General features: G+C 36.3%; 1 protein-coding gene across 2 annotated transcripts; it reads left to right on the top strand.

Moving 5' to 3' along the window:
* Window positions 1-36: 36 nt before the first annotated feature.
* Window positions 37-20,059, top strand: LOC143448983 (thrombospondin type-1 domain-containing protein 7B-like). 2 transcript variants are annotated; one of them, XM_076948979.1, is made up of 32 exons: window positions 37-727; window positions 2,369-2,486; window positions 2,816-7,180; window positions 7,342-7,490; window positions 7,902-8,107; window positions 8,221-8,344; window positions 8,606-8,764; window positions 8,929-9,086; window positions 9,155-9,376; window positions 9,520-9,640; window positions 9,813-9,899; window positions 11,048-11,307; window positions 11,533-11,805; window positions 12,075-12,234; window positions 12,419-12,571; window positions 12,645-12,816; window positions 12,900-13,029; window positions 13,236-13,398; window positions 13,786-14,031; window positions 14,383-14,589; window positions 14,681-14,884; window positions 15,094-15,205; window positions 15,332-15,671; window positions 16,512-16,631; window positions 16,847-16,997; window positions 17,174-17,351; window positions 17,454-17,704; window positions 18,047-18,127; window positions 18,207-18,308; window positions 18,397-18,528; window positions 18,707-18,886; window positions 19,087-20,059. In XM_076948979.1, exons 3-32 carry the CDS (start codon window positions 7,003-7,005, stop codon window positions 19,438-19,440), a joined length of 5,373 nt encoding a protein of 1,790 aa, XP_076805094.1. In that variant the 5' UTR covers window positions 37-727; window positions 2,369-2,486; window positions 2,816-7,002; the 3' UTR covers window positions 19,441-20,059. The 2 variants fall into 2 exon arrangements, with proteins under 2 accessions (XP_076805094.1, XP_076805095.1); XM_076948980.1 differs by having other exon boundaries at window positions 37-757.
* Window positions 20,060-20,362: the final 303 nt, after the last annotated feature.

The following is a 20,362-nucleotide window of genomic DNA, read 5'->3' as shown; positions in this document are numbered from 1 at the left end:
AATCAAATCAGTTTATGTTGTGTTGTGGGTGATATCGTCAGGATTATGGTATGGTACAGGGGTGGCCAAACTGCGGCTGTGGAGCCGCATGCGGCTCTTTGAGCCTTTGATTGCGGCTCTTTAATGAATTAGCATTGTTGAATTAGACATGCATTTTCCCGGTCTAGACGAGTTGTTTGATCAGATTATGAAACAATGCGTTCTATCACACGTAGTAACAATGGACTCATTGTTAGTAATAATCAAATTACACTCCGAAAAGTACATTATTGTACAGAAGTGTGCTAACTTGTACACTGTAGTTAAGTAAACTGTCAGATTGAAGCTGTACGTCAGGACTGACCTAGTTTTAAGTCTTGGTTACGGTTATACTAATAATATTGCGAAAAGAGTTGGTGAAGCCCAGGTGGAGACTCATAGTATCACCACGCAGCACTAATGTTAATCAATAGCTACACTTCGTTGTGAGTGAATAAATTCGTGTTTTTTATTGTGTTTGTGTTGTGGCTCTTTTAAAACTGGAATTTGTTATATGCGGCTCGAGCATGAAGCAGGTCTGGCCACCCCTGGTATGGTATGATAATGTTTATCCTCGGACTGAGGAAAGCCTTTGCAAGACTTAAAACCGGCGATAATTCCTTATCGCTCGAGCCTCGGTTACGGAGCTAGCCTTGTGCAAGTTCCGATTGTTAAACACGAGTGGTGCTTAAAGAAGTCAACGCCACCGGTGAGACCATTACCAGCACGTTTTCTGGAGGTTGATACTATTTAAACTTTGAATAAAGTGATATAAAAAATTGTTTATGCTACTATAATTTTTATACAGAGATGTTTTCTTTGGCCCAACCCTATGGCCCATAGGTTAATATTTGGATTTAGTGCATACCACGTGATGCTACTGATACATTTGTACTAGTATCTAGGTCTAGTACTAGACATCAGCTACCAAAATTGTGACATTATGTGTTTGTACACTTATCATACTGTTTGATATTATACAGTATATAGGCTAATAGGCCTACATCTTGTCATGTAATTTGCGAATGTTGCTTTCACATTAGCATTTTTTAATCTGGTTAAATGTTAAGTTAAGCTTCGTAGTTCTTCAAGATGCTTGTTGAAATGAAATTGTGTGTGAGTTTTTAATAAGAATATGCGATCATCACACATTCACATAAAACATAACATGACAGCACCATCCTATACTGTTTTAATGATCATTAATCAGATATCAGGACAATCGATAGCAAACGATAGACCAGTATTTAAAACATAAGTTTTAAACTTCATTTTGTACTTGCTGGTGCTGTAGTATTATCAAAATGCTTATTTCACCAACCAAGGTTAAATATGCTGTTACTCGGAAAAACCTCAACTTCGTCACTTGCTGATTCCAAGCGTACATCGCATGCGTATGCCTAGGTACCCAGGGTCCAGATTAACTTTTTGCGCAATTAACTTTTATTTCCCGCACACTAAACAAACTTTCCAATCTGGCCCATTGTCAGTTTTTCATACATTGCGTGCATTGCCAACTGCAACCTCCAAAAAAAATAAGTGACTGTGCTCTTTTTCGTCTAAGCAAGAGAAAAGCAGAAGCGCAAAATGAATTTGCAGTTTCCACGGTTTCAATATGGTTGCGCTAAGACCAAAGACATATATTTTCTCCCATGCCTTACTGAGTTCAAATCAGAGATCTTCGGCGTATCAAATATGGAATGCATCCTGAGCTGATTCTGCGTTTTTGTGCACGACTTGCATTTCTGCTGGTCTCGAAACCATGACTTTTTTCAATGAGAACTCTAAGTGAGGGGTAACTGGGTGCAGAACGGCTAAAATCAGGGTGCAAAGTAATGCACCAGGTGTATTTTGCAGCCTGCAACAAAGGCTAAGTTAAACATCTGTGAGTCCTTTTTTTGAGTGGTAAAAACATCTTGCCCTTTTTCATCTAAGAAAGATAAAAATATAAGAGCAAAAATGAATGCCTCTATTTTGTAACAGTTTGCACCTTTTTCTAAAGTTGACATTCGGGTGCAGTGGACACAGTGTTGTCAAAATTTCAAAAGTGCAGTTGACATGCTTTTCCAAATGACATTTTTGGAGAGTATCACAGATGGCTCTGTGGCCTAGTGCCTAGCATCAGCGGGTAACATGCTGTGTTGAGTAGAAAAGTGCAACGTGGGTTCAATTCTTGTTGGCAGTTGGCACTATGCTATTGCTGCAGTACCCTTGGCAGCAGCCCTTGAATAATGACGTTTCTCTTATGTGATTCTGGTATGAGCAATACCAAATGAAAATGAAAATTTTACAACTATAAATAAAATATATCTGAATTAGTCAAAAAAATAAGTCATATTTTTTATATAAGCTCAAGGCTTGGAGTGATTGGGAATCATTCACTCAATTCAGGAGTAGGTATTATGATACCATATATACCACACCTGGATGCTTCAAATCATGCTTTGGGGCAACAATTTTTTTAAAAGGTATGAGAAATGTTTCTAAACCTTTGAAACAATTAGTATTTATAACTATTTTATTTGTAACACATCCGTATAAGTTTTTGTATGAGACTTGCATATACATATGAGTACTGCATATTACATGAGTACTAGAATGAGAAAAATTAAATCTTATTTAGACACCATAAATTAAAACTTGAGTTACTTTACATTATTTTTCATGTTTCTAGTAGAGTAGAGTTTAGGGAGTTAATTTTTGCTGGTAATTTAACTAAGAAAGGAGAATGTTTGAAGAATGGAGTTTTAGTCTTAGATTAATAGTATTGTATTTTAGTAGTAGTATTGTATTTTAGCTGTTGAGGTCATGCGACAAAAACAAAACAACACCAATTATGATGTCACAATAATGTGACATCCCATACTACAGACAGAAGCAGGGAAAAGGCGCAATTCAATTTAGCCGCTGTATTGGAAGGATCATCACTTTGGGTAGAGCTGATCCATGTCTTAACCACTTGCTTAAGTGTGCTCTCACTGCCTATTCTTCTTTGTACTTGTTGGACTGAAATTAAGTGCAAGTTGTTTTTATGTTATTGGTGTGTACTGGTTCAAAGTACATTCTGACTCTACTGTTAACCAAAAATGACACGCCATCGTAACCTTTTTCTGAAAGTCAAGCCTCGATTTCATGTAAACTTAACATTACAGCGCTGTCATATTGTCAGAAACCCTACGGTATTGGTATATCAATTCAAGTCAAAAAGTTTCATTTGTTGAATATTGTGACTAGGCTCATTTTCATTTATCACCTTGGTATTTTCTCAATTTGATATGTGGTTGCTTTGAAAAATTTCCATAGTTTTATCTCAATTAAATAATTTCATTTGGTCATTTCGTTGCTAACATTGTTGTTTTTGTAAATGTTATGGTAACACAAACTAACAAACGGTTACAACTCAGTTGTGTCCAGTGTTCAGATTTCTAATATCATATATTCACTGCACAGCAGGTTAAATCATAACTAGCAGTTTAATGATTTGAAAGATTTTTCTTGGTCCTGTAAGAATCCAATCTTATCAAAACCAGTTTGCTTAATACTGAGCTGATGTTACGATTTGGAGCACGTAGCAGCACCCATGCATTCATGATTTTTTCCAAATGAATTACCAAATATTTGGTAAATTCCAGTGCACTTTCCCATATGATTACTGTTATTTCAATGCTTATATTGTTATCAGTTTAGTTAATTTCGAAAAACATTAACGTTTGAAGTATGTAACAAACATGTTTGATTGATGGCAAGCTTTAGCAAGTGCTGTCTAGTTTGTTTGTAGTTCAGTTATGATATTTTGAAAGCCTGTATGATATTGTGCTGTCTGTTTTGAGCTACCAGTATCGTACTGTTTTTATCTAAACAAGCGCACAAATAATACTTAAACATAATATTAACGTTCAGTGAGCACTATATAATATGGGTTCTAATTGCATTGCCAATAGCCATACTGTAGAACTGTTTTTGCAGATTGAATATTTCATACAAATATAACTCTCTCCTATTTCGTGCTTAGCTTGTAGCTTATTTTTCTAAAAACTGAGATCAAGTCTTGGAAATCAATAAACTGACTAGTTTGTATTAATTATTTATGCTGCTGCTACAATGTTTTTGTGGTTTAAAGACTTTTCATAATATGCTCGGCATTTTTATGATGCATGCATAATAATTAAGGAAGTGAAAAGACATATACTGTAATAATGTTTAATTACTTGTTGCTTACATGACTAGTTAAACAATGCTCCTACTTAACAACTTAAATATAAAACTGATTTTAAAGTAGATCGCTTGTTTTGTGAGAGTTAGTTAATTGAACCTAAATATATCAGCCACGAAGAAGAGTTGTGTGTGCTGTATGCATTGGTGCCTTTAGGTTTTATTTGACAAGATCTGTACTTTGATGGTTTATTTTGAAGTACTAATTTATTGTAATCTTACCATATCATAAAACCTCTGTTTAACTACATTTTAGGAAGACATTTTATGCCATATTGGCCCACTTAATTTCAATTTCGTTATTGTCTGGTCTACTTCAGGAAGCAATCTGTGCCAATATAATATTTTTTTGGTATAATCATAGACTGATTTCATTCAATGTTTATTGTTTTAACATTTGAACAGCTGTAAACCATGGCTGACTGCCCGTTCAATGTTTATCTTAATTTTCTGGCTCATGTTGCCAGTTTATCAGCAGGGATGTCTAATTTCAGCAATCCCACCAATGGTAACCCAATAACACTTTCACCTCCCACTCTCTGTTTATCGCGCTTGCTACCCCCCTCCCTTTTCCTGTCGCGCAAGATTAAGAGAGGCAAGTACAGCTTATTATCTAGGTTGCGTCGCGTTTCAGGAAGCAGTAATGAAAGCCACCACCGGTGCGTTAACGAATAAGCGAAATCTTTTGTGGTGGTTTTCCGCAGCTGAAGTGGGTAACCTTAGTAGAACCGTTAGCCTAAAATCAACTTTTGCGAGGTTGTCATTAAAAACAGTTTTGCGATTTTCGAACTGTCTAAATGTGATGAATTAATATTATTGTTTTCATGTTTCTCTTTAAAAGGATCTGGTGGTAACTGCGTTACCCATTTATTTACAAAGGTGGTCTGGTGTAGGATGACATTAAATTGTTTTGGCGCGACTACAGAGGCAATTTGATGAACGACCTTCCAAATTAGGTGAAAATCTCGTCTGAGACCGAAACATGATCAAAAAATTTCACAAAAACGATCCATACTCTTCAAATTTACTTCTCGGCAGGTATTGCAGATTCGCATATGTCAGGCAATTTTACTGCAAAAGACTATCGGAAAATGCATGAAACTGAAAGTTGTAACAACACTTGGTAAATCCCTGCTGCTATCTATTTCAGTCAAACTTAATTACAGGAGACAAAATGGTTGAAATCGTGCACGTAATTCAGACAGGTTTGGTCATTGTAAGAGGCTTTGTTAAGTTCTAAGCGCATGTAATAAAGATTTGTACCACTACTTTATTTTATATTTTATCTTGTAGCAAAATTATGCAGCTCCCTTATTGCCACAACCGGTGCTTTGATCGAAAATTAAAACGTTGGTGTTAACTGTGTTGTAATATGTTAAAGTCTGTGTGTATCCGAATCGCTATATCGTAATTCGTTGTTTTGTTGGCACTTGGTGATCGAGGTATGGAAAAACAAAAACTTAAAAATTGTAGCTCTAGTACCAAAAGGTATCTTCATTGTAAATAATGTTTACACTTGCATTCGATATTTTTCTGGTTTAAATGCTAGTGTGTATACACTTAACTGCATACCAAACCAAACATTAGATTATAACAACCAACTTTGGCACTCGATGGGATTATGTTTTGTTTAATGTTACGTCTCAAAACCTCGGCAAGCGGGTTGATTAATTAGTTTGTGCCAAAGATGTTTTTATAAAAAAGAATTGGTGTTAGTATTACTGCTTTAATTCCTGTTCCATTTTGTTACTGTTAAGAAAAATGCCGTTTACAGGAAACAAGTGTGAAGAGCGTAATGACGATAATAGCATTAAGACGTTGGTGTATTGTGATACTAATTTTGTCCTTTGAACTGGTTTAATACTCAAGGGATTCGCGTTACCGGAATCTTAAGTGTTGGAGTGTCATGGGAGTTGAGAAACGTCGGTTTAAGTTTATCAGGGCGTTTTTATGAAAGATTAAATTAAATAAAACTAAGAATGTATTGTTCATATATCTGCTTGAAATTAAAAATTAGTAGTTTTTGTAGCAACCACAGTTATATTTGTAGATCACCGCAATAAATAATATATGGTGTTAAGTTGGTTATTGTACGCGTTGCTTGAAAGATACCTTTAAAGACGTTTAGTTAACTGTGGCCTGTGCAGCAATTTTCTTGGTATTCCCAGTGGCTACAGCCTAAACAGGTTTTTAGCTTGAATTAAGTGCAGCGTGGTCATGACTGAGCTTTATTCTTTGCTTATGTGCCAAACTTTTTGTGAGCAAGCGACGTGAACCGCATATGTTTGCAATAAATAACAAAACTCATTAGTCCTTTCCTAACCATGTGAAATTTTTCCATAACAAGCAGTCCTGTGTCAGGTATAAACTAGTTTGCTGAGACTAAGGTATGATGAAGCAACCAAGTTTGCAGTTAATTTGTTGCAACGATTTTGTGATGATTATGCAGTATGAAGCTGGACTCTTGACAGCATTTTTAAAACGCATTATTGCTTTGTAATTGCACAATAAGGACAGCCAAACCTTTTTATTTGGATTTTAATTTTTACATATAGTTTTGTTAGTTATTTAATGGCAAAGAAAGTATAGTTTTATTTATAATGTGGCAACTGTTTAAAGTAAGCTTTATATGAAGTTGGCTACATCTTTTTATATAGATCTTCCTCATAGATAGAAATACAAAACTAAAAAGTCTTTGAATTACCATTCTAACACATTGTATACGCATGGCATAAGTAAGGTATCATTTCTCACTGGGGCCAATGTGACATCATGCTTCTGGGATCAACCAATCTACTTTTTTTGAGGAACACCTTCCACCCATCTGCACACTCTTGTCTTTGGCACTTGATGTATCAAATATGGTTTGTTGTGTTGTTTGCCATATTTCAGCACATCTCAGTAAACAGGGTTGGCACGTATGCTTCAGATGCTGGTGTATGGAAAACAGGTAATAGGACTGGTATACAGCAACTATTATAATGTTTTGTGTTTTATACTCTTTTTAGTGTAGGATGTCTGTATGATCTATATTGATATATAAATTTGACCATTTTTATTGTCAAATGATGTGGTGATGTGTAAACCAACCGTTGCTTTTAATCTTAAAAGGGCAGTGGAATTCATGCCAAGGTTCATGCGGGCCTAATGGAACTCATTTGCGACCAGTGTTTTGTGAAAGCAAAAAATTTCTTGTTAAGATTGTTCACAAGAAGTGTGATTATGACAAAAAGCCAAATGACCAAAAAGCTTGTTTCAAGGTGAATATCATGAACTGGCCATGTTTCATATCGTTGTTATATATTAGGTTGAAAGTTACGTTAAAATTTGCTCATATTTCTGGACAGTTTCTATATAACTTTAAATTTGTCCAAAGTCTATTTATCTTCATGGTGTGTTGTGCGTTGTTTTTTAAAACACTAGTTGTTATGTTGCTGTTTTACTTTTAAAAATATGAAAACGTTTTATCACTATCTATCAGTAAAATTTAAGCAGCCTAAATTCACAGATCTTCTGTCTGGTGTTATTAAATTTCATGTATAAATATTTCGTCTAAATTGGCATTTTCAGCATCTGTGAGTATACAGAATATCAATCCATAAATATATCAATCAATCGTAATTATTTACATAACTATACTTAGATAAACTTTATTTATCTTAATGTTGCAGGTGTGCGATAACCATCGTTATGAATTTCATTGGAAAGTTGGTACTTGGAGGAAATGTACATATAATATAACAAATGTGGCTAAACCATTTAATCCATATAACATTTGTAAAACACAAAGAAGTTATGAGGGAATCCAACATCGACAAGTGCAATGTGTCAGTAATTCTGATGATGCTTACACTGTTGAAAATTATGTTTGTGGAAGGTAATATTTGTTTTTCATTGGGCATTGGCTTTTTAAGATCTTTGAAAATACATCTTAACTTACCGGTATTTATCCAGTGGGCATTTTATATGAATTTTTTGTGTTATTACAAGGTTTCACAATTTTCCAACGACAGAACAAACATGTCAAGTGCCTTGCCCACAAGATTGTGTAACATCCTTGTTTGGACATTGGTCTTCATGTACCAGAAGCTGTGGGAATGGAACACAAATCAGAGTCAGTATCCATGCTCTTTGTTTTTGCAAAGCTTTAAATACCATAAACCTTTTGGGAACATAAGTATTCTAACATCAATGGTCTATTAGCTGAGCTGTGTAGTTTCTGATAATGTTTATAAGTCTGTAGCTATTTATATGTTGTACTCACACTCTTACACAATCAAATTCCAAATACCAAGTAATAACAACTTAGTTAGGTTTAATTGTTTCCTGTATTGTTTACACTTACCCTTATAACTTCTTGACATGAACTATTTAGACTCGAAGAATTATAAAAATGCCCAAATATGATGGAGCAGAATGTCCTCCTCTATCTGAAATGAGATCATGTCCAAATCCTGCACCTTGCTACCAAGATAACTTGAATCTGAAGCACAAACTTAAATTTGGGAAATGGTCCAACTGCAGTCTAGCGCAAGTAAGACAAGAAAGTTAAAACGTGTTATCTTCTGATGAGGTGTTTTTGTGATTATATCAATATTCTTAAAATGGAATGTTAGAATTTTAGCTTCAAAGCTTAGAAATATAGTTTCTGTTATGAATTTCGATGTAACTTTGTTCTAAAAGAAGTGTTTTAACTAGGTAAGTGTCCCACAAAGTAGTGCTGATGTGACCAAAAGAACACGTTCTAAGCAAGCACGAAACAATCACCGTAGATTAAGAATTAATGAGCAGTTGATTGGTGTGAAAGAGAGACAAGTTTTTTGTTTAACTGAATCTGGTATTTCTGTTGGAGAGAGGTTGGTATGGGCAGAAAGTTTTTTCAAATGGCTTTGCTGATATTTTAGATATGTTTGTCTATATTAAGTGAAACACTGTCTGAAACATGTGCTATGAGCCAAGACTGTGTCGTGTCAGCCTGGTCAAAGTGGAGTGAATGCATTGCGTTGTGTGGTCAAAATGGAACTCAAATACGCACTCGCAAAATCAGGCAATTGCCCATCGGTGATAACGCTGAGCACTGTCCCATATTATATGAAACACAACAATGCTCAGATCATGACAAGTCTAAGCCAAACTTATGTAAAAGGTAACTGTTTATTTATTAAAGTATATGCATCAGTTGAAGCAATTCTATATTTGCAGTGTCTTTTTGAAAGTAACTATTTGATTTTTTTTACAATGTTTTATTATCGAAATTATTGAATAGCTTGTAAAGTTTATGATTTTTAGCTATCGATGGGCTACTGGTGCATGGAGTTCCTGTGAGTTGATTCATAACGTTTCTTGTGGTGGAGGACTTCAAACAAGACATGTGTATTGCATTGAAGATACCCATATCAACAGGCAGCAGGTATATTATGATCACAGCTTAACTGTGTCAGGCTAAAGATGGGAATTATAATAGAACTGACTTGACAATAAAAGCCAAATGCACCCATTAGCATTTACAGAGTAATATGTACATAACCGTTGCATGCTGATTCATACTCGTATAGATTTAATAGGAAATTATGTTGAATTAGGCTTCGCTGGCATTTTCAAGTGAGAGGTCAGAAGCAGCAAATGCATGGGCTTTTATGCAGCCAGTAGAAGACGTAAATTGTGATCAGGTAAAGAACACTTTGCACATGTTTATGGCAGGGTATGGTATGTTGCCATGCCATGTTGTCAAGTCTACAATAAGTTCTAAATAACATAATAGTAATTCCATTAAAGCAAATTGTTTTTGTAACTTTTCCATACCTAGCTAAATTCAGTCTTGGTGTTCTTCCAATAGTTTATTATGTTTTCGTGTTGATCTTATGCCATTGATGAAATTAATTTGAGTGTCTTTGCCATGTTTTGTATACAAGTCTCAATACAGTATTTCATGTATGGTTAAGGATTTAACCGTGTCAAAAAGGAGAAGAATTTTTTACCATCAAGTCTTTTAATTTGTTTCAAATAATGTCAGAATTCGGAAATTAAAATAATGAAAATTTAAATTCGCTTTCCTTCTTTATCTAAAACATGCTGCAGTAAATGCTTTTTCTATGTATTGGAAAACAAATTTCTTGTTTTAGTGCATAAGCCTCTCACTTTTACTAGATTTGAGTGCAATCAAATGGTATTTGCAGAAGGGTTTGCCTGTTTTGTTCATTTTCTTGCAAGCCTATTAGTATTGACTTTTGGATTTAATATGGTGCCCTTTCATTAATTTTTAAATACTGTACTGTTATTGTCCTTAAGCAGGTTGACAGTATAGCACAAACTTTAAAGTTAATTAATGAAAAATTCTATAATACATGCATTTAGTTTTACCATCTTGTTACAAATTTATATATATTATAATTCTAGGGATCTTTGAAAATTTTTGTGACAATATTGGAAAGTTTACAGTAGCATGATTTGTTATATGTAATATTTCCAATAAGGTTCACAAGCATATGTTGATTTGGATGTTCATATGACTTACTTTGTTGCTTTTTTCCGTGTCCAAATTCTAGAAAATCAAATGTTTTGGCGGTTGCAGTTACTTAATCTTGAAAAACTTTTATTTAGAGTTACTTTAACAGAAGTTGTAGTGGTTGAATGATATGTTACAGAAAAGCAGTACCTATTTACTTCTCTTTGTATTTGAATAATTTATGATTAGTCTCATAGGAATTTAGGTTATATAATCTAAAGAAGGTCTAAATGTCATGTTCTTGTTTTGTGGCAATGTAGAGTCGTAGACGTCAGTCATTTTATCTATAATTGTTAAAATTTTATTCAACAGACGTATAAACCATCTGATTGGCAAGAATGTAATTTGCCATGTAAGCATAAATGTGACCTAGGCCAGTGGTCAGACTGGTCAGAATGTGCTTTGCCAAGCTGCCCTAAAGATCCATCCTCAGATACCCGTGGGTCAGTTAAATCCAACGGATCTCGAAACAGCAAGGGCTTTAAACGCCGAATTCGGCCAGTTTACAATGATTTTGGTTATAGTGAAGATTGCAAGCATGCTGTTGAAGATATTCCCTGCGATCGAGCTAGGTACTTTTTAAAAATATAAAAACTTCGCAGACAAAAATTTTCAGTTTTAAATGCTTAAATCAAACTTATTTGTCACCATGTGATAATTTTTATACTTTTGTTCAATTAGGTTACCTTGACTTGCAAAATAGATATATGGGCAAAAACGCTATAAATAGATAACATATGTGAGAGCAAACAGTATGTAAAGTTACATTTTATAACATACCTGACAATTGATTTCAGTTGTTTCTCATGGTATGTGGCAAGTATTTCATCATGTCGACTTGAAAGTGGAAATTGTGGTGCAGGACTGGCAGAACAAACGTTGGTATGTAAGGATATGTGGGGAAAGGTGGTCAATAATGAAATGTGTACTGAAGTGTCATCAACCCCTCCACAACTCTTACCATGTAATGTACCTTGTTCTAATGACTGTGTGCTTGGAGAGTGGGGGCCATGGAGTCCATGCACACACAGTTGCAAGAGAAGCAGAGGAAAACCCAAGTTACAAACAAGGTGGCTTTTATTAGCTTCTAATATGTACAGTATGTCAACTTTATAACCCTGTTGTTTTTGTTTAGGAATTTACATTTGCATACCATGCAATTGTATTCTTTTGTACAAGAACTCAAATTTAAAGAAATACTTATACTATTTGGTAAAATTGATAAATGAGAACTGATGCGTGTTATAGTGTTACTACTGTACTCTTATGCATAGTATGTATTACTTCCCTTGTAAACCTCATAGCACTATAATTGATATTCTGTTTTGTTGTTAAACAGACAACGAATAATTATTGCAAATCCTGGCCCAGCTGGCAGACCATGTCCTCGAGGTGAAGATTTGAGTGAATCAAGATTATGTAACCAACATCAATGTTCAATTTATTATTGGTCCACATCCAAGTGGGGACCATGCCAACAAAAAGATGTCATACCACTAGTAAGAATCAAGCGTTTATGCATATTTATTACGCATAGCTTTTGCATGAAGATTATTCATATTTTACAAATTACCCAATATGTGTAAAATGACTGCAATATTTTTAAGCTCAAATGTGACCTAGCATAAGTTGACTGGCAAAGACTAGCGTTTCGACTAGGTTATACAGTATACTTCTATGCAGCCGATTGGATTGAGTAGTCAGATAACAAATCTAACGTCTGAGAAGGCAATTCTAAACTTTCCACAAAACAATAATTCTGATGTATGCGGCAAAGGATATCAAACTAGACGTGTTTTTTGCCAAAAAAAGGGAAGTTCGAAAACAAGGGAGAAGGTAAGATAATTGTCTGAAACGATAATTTTTCGAAAAACTGTATTTTATTTTCCGCTTTTCTGTTACGTCTTAGAAGTGCATCAGTTGGAATAAACCAATGCCATCACGGGAATGTACACTTCCTTGTGCTAAACATTGTGTACTAACAACATGGAGCCAATGGACCAGCTGTCACGATGAATGCAGCAAGTTGATTGCAAAGCTGTCAAGTTGGTTAAGCAGCTTTGACAGATCTCTTTCTGTTGGTAAGTATCCTTATCAAGGAATTGATACGAAGAAGAAAAAAATTTAGTTGAAAGTCAAACACCGCCGTTCATTACATTTGCAGATGTGACTGATGTATATCAGCGTCGTAAAAGATATGTTGTACAACCTCAAGTTGGATGGGGTGAGCCATGTTTGAGAGAACTGGAACAGTCTCGGCAATGTCCGGATGACGAACAGTGCTCAATATATAGGCAAGTAAACAAACTGACAAATTGTATTAAATTAAAATGGCCAATTCCTTGAAATTTTAATGTTATCCAAATAACTTTGTCGTTTCATTCCTTTTAAAGTTATCTTCCAAAAAAATGAAAAATTAAATATTTCAAGACGTGCTCTTCAAAAAGGTTAAGAACTTAAGACTGTCACTCAAAGTTAAAGTAATTTCCCATGATAACAGATGGGGCTTCAGCCAGTGGAGTCGTTGCGTACTTGCCACCGCTATGACGTCAATATACGAGGAGAGCAATACATGTCGGGGAGTAAAAACTCGAAACATATTTTGCTATCGATATACGTCTAATGGAAGAGCGCGCAGCTACAACTTAACTAAGTGTCTGCAGGTAATCTCCTTATTTTGTCAAACTGAAATTGATTGCATTGTTCAGGTGGTTTGAATTAGCAATTACAGTGCAATTGTTTCAACTTTTGTGTTACCTTTATCATGGCTGCTGCTCTGCCTTTTTTTCACTATTACAGATATAAACGCGTTTTGCCGTTTGTTACATTTTCTTGGCTGTACCGTACCATGCACGTTGCCGTCTAAGTATTTTTTGATTATTTGTACTCATTAAAGTTTTGCAGCTCACCTTGACAAAGTCCAAATTCTATTTTACAATTGTTTGTGTAATGCATACGTACGAAATGTCAGTCTAGCAAATGAATTACCTATATATAGCTTCAACTTTCCTGCAAGAAATAGTTTCGTAGACATATATTTTTACTTTTAGGGAACTACAAAAATACCTCACGCAACCCAGCCTTGCAAAACCCCTTGCCCCCGCAATATGGCATTTGACGAATGGCTCCAACGCTCTCGTTGCAAAGCAACTACTATAGATGTAACTACAATAACCGTTAGAGAAGGCACTCAAGAGTATGGCTACACAAGTTACGATAACACGTATTATGCCACAGCGCAGATGATAGCTCGACCCTTTGGCCAATGGTCGTCATGCTTCATAGACGACAGAGATGTAGGTGTTGTTTGTGTCAGTAAACATTTGGCGTGCACAGGTATTTTGCGCAGTAATTTTTTCGAATTTGTTACTATTTTAGGGGTTAAGAAAGATCCACACATCGATTAAATTATTTGCGATCGGATTTTACGTTTGTTTAAGTAAAAAGGGTTAGCATACTAAGTAAAACAAATGCAAAATTCGCTTGCGAAAAATACTCTGTGTGGATCCAGCGTAAATTTTAGTTACATCCTCTGTTTTAGATTTGAAAAAATCTTTGATACAAGAAAAAAACATTTGTAACTTTTGCAACATCTGCAACAACGTTTTGCATAAATTGCGCAGTTATTTCTCTCCTTTTCCATTTAGCTGCAACAGGACGCCGCTGATGAATGTTCGGCTGTTCAAGATGCTTTCAATGGAGAAGATCGCACAACGGCGATAGTGTTTGCAGAAGATCCTTTGTGTGGGCGAGGAAGAAGAAAAAGAGCACTCGGATGTTTCGAAGAAGGATCAAATATAATGAGAGATATTCCTTACTGCTCGTACGGTGCTTTTGAAGAGGAGGACTGTGAGGTTGGGATAATTTTCGTTTTGAATCGCAAGGAAATTATTTGTTGTAACATCCACTATTGGTTCCGTTTTTTGAGATCTTTTTGTCGCGAAGGTACCCTGCCCGTTCGATTGTGAAATGAGTGACTGGTCCAGGTGGGGAGATTGTGGAAATCTAGACGAAGGTCAAACGACTCCTGGTGTGGAAGTTCCACTCAGTCTTCCCTGTGGTGAAAATATACAAATTCAGTTTAAATATTTTCTTGACGAACAAAAGAATGGTGGCCGCCCATGTCCGGCGCTTGACAGTTTAAATCAGGTGATGATGTTTACAGTGGGTGTTAGATTTTTTATAGCGAGACACTCGAAATTTTATCAGAATCTTTATGCTTAGACTACGGAAATGCTTTGCGCAATTAGCTTGGTACCAGATTTGTAGTGACTTTAGCCCTGTTACCGGACATAACCGCATCAATAAATAAAGAAGTAGATAGTTTTAAAGATTCTTGTGATACCTACTTCCGACAGATTTACAAATCAAGGCCTTGCTACTCGGAATGTAAAAACAAGTTCTGGTTTGCTAGGGGCTGGACTAAATGCAAGCCATACAATTTACGATACGAGCCAAGTTGCGGACATGGTAAGGACATGGAAAGAAACATTTGACATTTTTAACGAACATTGCCCTGCGCTCGTCGGATTTGTGAACGTATACTCGTTCGTATTGTCACATGCTTTGTGTTAAATCTTATGTTTGCGTGCTTAGGTGAACAGGCCCGTACAGTGGAATGTTACAGCACGTCAGGATATCAGAAATTTGCAAGACTCGTAACAGACAAGCGACAATGCGACATGGATAGCTCACCACTCGGAGCCCGCAATTGCAGTCTGCCTTGTTCTGGAAATTGCGTTTTCACTGAATGGTCGCTGTGGGGTCCTTGCATGCAGCTCGATGGTGTAATGTCTGGAAGGACAGGTACTTGTAAAAGCGCGAAACGCACTAGAACAAGACAGATTGCCCGCTGGCTGGAGTCGAGGGATTGTTCACCTCAGAGTTTGTCGGAAAGCGAAGATTGCCGCTTAAACGTGAATTGCTTTACTTACAGGTGAATGTGTTCATAAATGTAATTAGCATTTTTTGAGGTGCTAATTGAAATCAATAATATTTACCCATGAGTAGAAATGCAATATCTCGTGCTTAACATCTATTCTGGACGTTGCATATTACCATTGGTTCTTTATTTTTGACCTGTATTTTGTGGATTGCAATTACGTTTTATGTAGCTTAATGTTGCCCAACGTTGGACGCACACTCCACTGGTTTTGCTTGGCAAAATTTTAGTGAAGTGCGTGTACTCAATTTTAGAAAACGAATATGTAACCACTTTTCATAAGTTTTACCGTGAAACTTAGTGAAAAGGCAACTGTACTCACTCACCAGTGTATTTAGAGGGCATTGCACCTTGCTCCCACCACTTCACAAACCCATTTTTTTGAAGTCATATGCTTTTTACTTTCTTAGTCCTTGTTGTTCATCTCATGTTCTTTTTTGCCACTTCTTGTCATACAACCATCGCTCTATTAAATACTATGAAAGCTACGTACAGTGTTTATGTAAAACAATAACCACAATCAAAAACATAATGGGTTGATCATTAATTGAGGTATTTGTTCCTTGTCCAACCGAGTTGAACCCAGAGCTCTCATTGAACCTGGAATAACAATAGCAGTGGGGATTTTAAATTTAATTTGCATTAAATATAGGTTTAATGCCAATTGAATATCCATGTAACATGACATTAGTTAGTGTAGCAATGCACGGAATCATGGTGGGGCGTACGTGTTTTGAAAGCAGGAGTGTGGGTCCTGGAACAAAAGGGGTTGGGAAATACTGATATAGCTGCTATTGATTTGAACTAAAACGAAAATGTTTTCCCCTTTTTCAGGTGGTCTTGGGTAGAGTGGAGCAGTTGTTTGTTGTCTGAAGATTCGCTATGTGGCCAGGGGTATAGGAAGCGTCGTGCTAGGTGTATGCGAAGTGACGACGTGTCTGTTCATCCGTCCAAGTAATATTTTTTATTTCATATCTATTTGATGGAAGTCTTCCACAATTTTAAACATGTAATGATTTCAAGTTGTACAAGTTTTATCATCCTATATGGAATGGTACAATATATCCAAGGAGAACTGATATAATTCCTTATGTAACTGATAGTTTCTGTCTAATGTCTTTGAATAACACATGAGTTGATAAGAATCTATTATTATGTTATGTTTTTAGATGCGCACGAAACAAAGTCACATCCCCAACACCCCAGTTTGAAAGCTGCAAGGTTAGTTGTCCTGTGGATTGCGTGGTTGGTGCCTGGTGCATGTGGACTCAATGCTCTACGACGTGCGGCGCATCTCGGATTAGAACAAGAACGAGAAAGGTAATTCTGAAGTGATTATGACCTGATGCCAGTTAACAATGTTTGCGTTCTTACGTACTTAGACTTAGCAATTTTTTCGATCCAAATTTTGCCGGATTTGATGAAACGAACTTCTTTCGTCATTCAGGCCTCTCTGTTACTTTATGTCGCTATAATCATACCGTACACTCCTACAGGTGTTGCGTGAAGCATCAAAGATGGGCCGATCGTGTCCAGAAGATCTTATCCAAACTAGGCCATGTTGCGCAAAGCCCTGTTATGACTGGGCGCTTATAGGCTGGAAACTTTGTGCACTCTCTCACGGCAATTGCGGTGAAGGCATACAAGAAAGCATTGTAATTTGTCAACAACACGGTATGTTCCACTAAGGTTCATAAAAAAAATTACTGCGGAAAAAGTTATCCCTGAAAAAAGTACAACGTTTTGCTTTCGACAAAAATTTTTTTTCTCTGGCAGACGGAGTCGAAGTTGATTCGACTTTCTGCGAGATGCAGCAGCGTAAAAGGCTTGGCGATAAAAGAGGTCATTTGTACGACGTATTTACCGAATCTCAGCTAACTCGACCCTGTCGTGTCCCTTGCCCGGGAGAATGTCATATGAGTGAATGGTCGTCGTGGAGTATCTGCCATGCAGACTGCAACCATCCGCTTACTTTCAATATGACTGGAACTAGAACTAGATCCAGAGCTGGATATGCTGATGACAACGTAAGACTACAGCAGAAGTTGTTTTCTGCTTAACATACTTTTGCGACACATAAAATGACCCTTGTGTTGAAACGTTACCTTGTTTTTATAACATCAAATGATAATATAATGATAGGAAGCACATTGCTAACACAATCTCCAGTATTATTACAAAACCTTCTTTCAATGATAACTGTTTTGCATATTGATAAATATTGTAACCATCATGCTCGTCATGCTCATAGTCTTGTAATTTCTTAGCTGAGGAAAATGATCACGTGAGGTTTGTGTTTGTACCAAATCATATCGCCCTTTGCCGCTTAAAACATCAATGAATAATTTTTGTTTAAAATCGCACTGCAGATTTCGAGGAAAGATTGTGAAATGCAGGAAGTACAGGAGGAAAAATGTTCAAACGCGAATTGTTACAACTACATATGGAAGGTTGGTTCCTTATGGTTATTTATGTCATTTTACCCGTAAAGTAACCTGCCAGTTAATTTAAGTCTTACTCTATCCGCAGGCTGGACCGTACGACGGTAACATCCGGGAGGTTTGGTGCGAAAGAAGGGAAGACAATGCATTGGTGTCGTCTGGTTGCCCTGAACAATTGAAGCCTTCAACGGTTTGGCTATTTAATTGTCTTCAAATTTGTGGTGCAATTGCTTAGTATGTTTGTGATTTACGATCATGCAATCATCTTAAATACGCAGGTGTGTCCAGAACCATGCACCGCAAAGTTTAGCTACTGCACAACCGCTGGTGCTTGTGAATGCAGATCGCCGTTTAAGGTCGTTCGTCGACCGGAAGTCAGTTGTGTCATGGAAGAAGATACGTTTATAACGGTAAAACAATACCTCAAATAGATTTAATGATAACGTTGATCGGGTAAAATCTATTTTAATTTTTATGATATACCTTGTTTTTTCGTATCTGGTAGTGTTATACTTAAGTATTTCTTCGAGTATTATATGTCTCTGTTCTGTCAATTTTCGAATATTGGTTTAAAATATTTCAAATTAGGTCAGACCTCGAAACAATCCCAAAGATTTGGAAAATATCGAAAAATATGTTATTCATAACACTTCTGACGAAACGACAACTTTATTGCATGAACCTAGACAACCAGAGAACAAAACAGCCCCAGACGACCTTAGCGATTGGGAATTGTTCAATCCGATTAAACGTGATGGCGGACTTAAAGTGAGTTAATGGATAAATAATAAACGTTTTACGTACTTGTTCTTCTCCTAAAGAAACACCTCATATTCGTTGCTTAATACTATTTCTTCACATACAACCACAGCTATATCTGGAGCTAGTTTTTGACCATTGTTGCATTAGTTTGTATGATTCGTTGTGTGAAAACTTTTTGCACCGGTTATCTAAAATTTTTCTCCAAGGTCTGGGCATACGGAGCCATTGCTGGTCTGGCAGTATTACTCGTATTCATTATTGCCTTGACGTACTTGATATGCGCCGCCTGTCGTCGCGGCAAGGGCAAGAAATCCAGCATGTATAAATACGAAAAGAAACATCGGCGAAACAACAGCAGCGGAAGTAACGTAGGTGTTGGGATGGTTGTTAGCAGCGGAGTCGGTTCCTCCGTGTATGGAACCGGCGGAAATGGATTACCTCCGTATTATGTGTCCGCCCCAACGTCTCATTTGACTCCGGTGCATCAAAACCTGAGTCGAACTCCTTCCGCGCGAAGTGGATTTTCTTTTCCCGATCGCTATGACAGCGACAGAGACTGAGGTGACAATTATTTTTTCACCTAGCAAATTTTTCTGTTCAGCATGCAAGCCGTGTTAGACCTTACGTACTTTGTTTTTTTGTGCATTTCACCGTCCGCTGCGCCGCGTTTTTCAAATTGCCTATTATAATTTTTTGTTGAAATCAAGTCCATTTGCTTTTGTAACTCGTTTTCGATTACCGTTGTTGCAGGAACACCAAGTTTTGTGAAAATCCGTCGTAGTTGCAGTTTTTCATTTTACCTATTCATACTTTAACGTTTTAACTTTTAATTCATTTTTTTGAAACATTACTACCCATAATCGCGTACGATTTAGTAGTTAGCAATGGTCAATTTGTTGTTTTTAAAGGTTAGGGTGAAAAGTATCTCTAATTTTGCTTTGACATCATGTATGTTATCCACTGTGATCGTTATCATTTGTGAGTTACAAAAGCTATTTAACAACATTCTTTCAAACCAAAGTTCACCAGGATCGTGATTGATGGACCAGATTTTTATGTCTTCCCATACTGTTATTAATCTAAGAAGAATATTTTAACATTTTACTGATTTTTATTTTTTTTCAAATCGTTGAAAGTCATCATTTCTCGCACTTTCCATTACATTGCTTGCTAACCCTATTCTGTTACTTGCATGTTAGGTAACATCTACTAAAATTCAAAATAAGGAAATTGTGCTTATGATTCTCACATTGTCACAATTTAAGAAATATTTAAAACGTCAATCTGCCATTCAAATCTTGCCTTTACCTTGCTGCTACCTCGATTTGTCGGGTAAATGTTGCATTCAGCTCCAGTATATACTATTCTGCTATAGACGTAAAGACGGTAGATATATTTTATTTTTCTGGTCATCTTCACTGTTTTATATCTTTGAACGTCATCGATCAAGCATCCATAAAGCATTTTGCATGTTATTTTTCA

This window comes from Clavelina lepadiformis, chromosome 3 (genome assembly GCF_947623445.1).
Source record: "Clavelina lepadiformis chromosome 3, kaClaLepa1.1, whole genome shotgun sequence".
Classification (NCBI taxonomy): domain Eukaryota; kingdom Metazoa; phylum Chordata; class Ascidiacea; order Aplousobranchia; family Clavelinidae; genus Clavelina; species Clavelina lepadiformis.
This window is presented reverse-complemented; position numbering and strand designations above follow the sequence as displayed.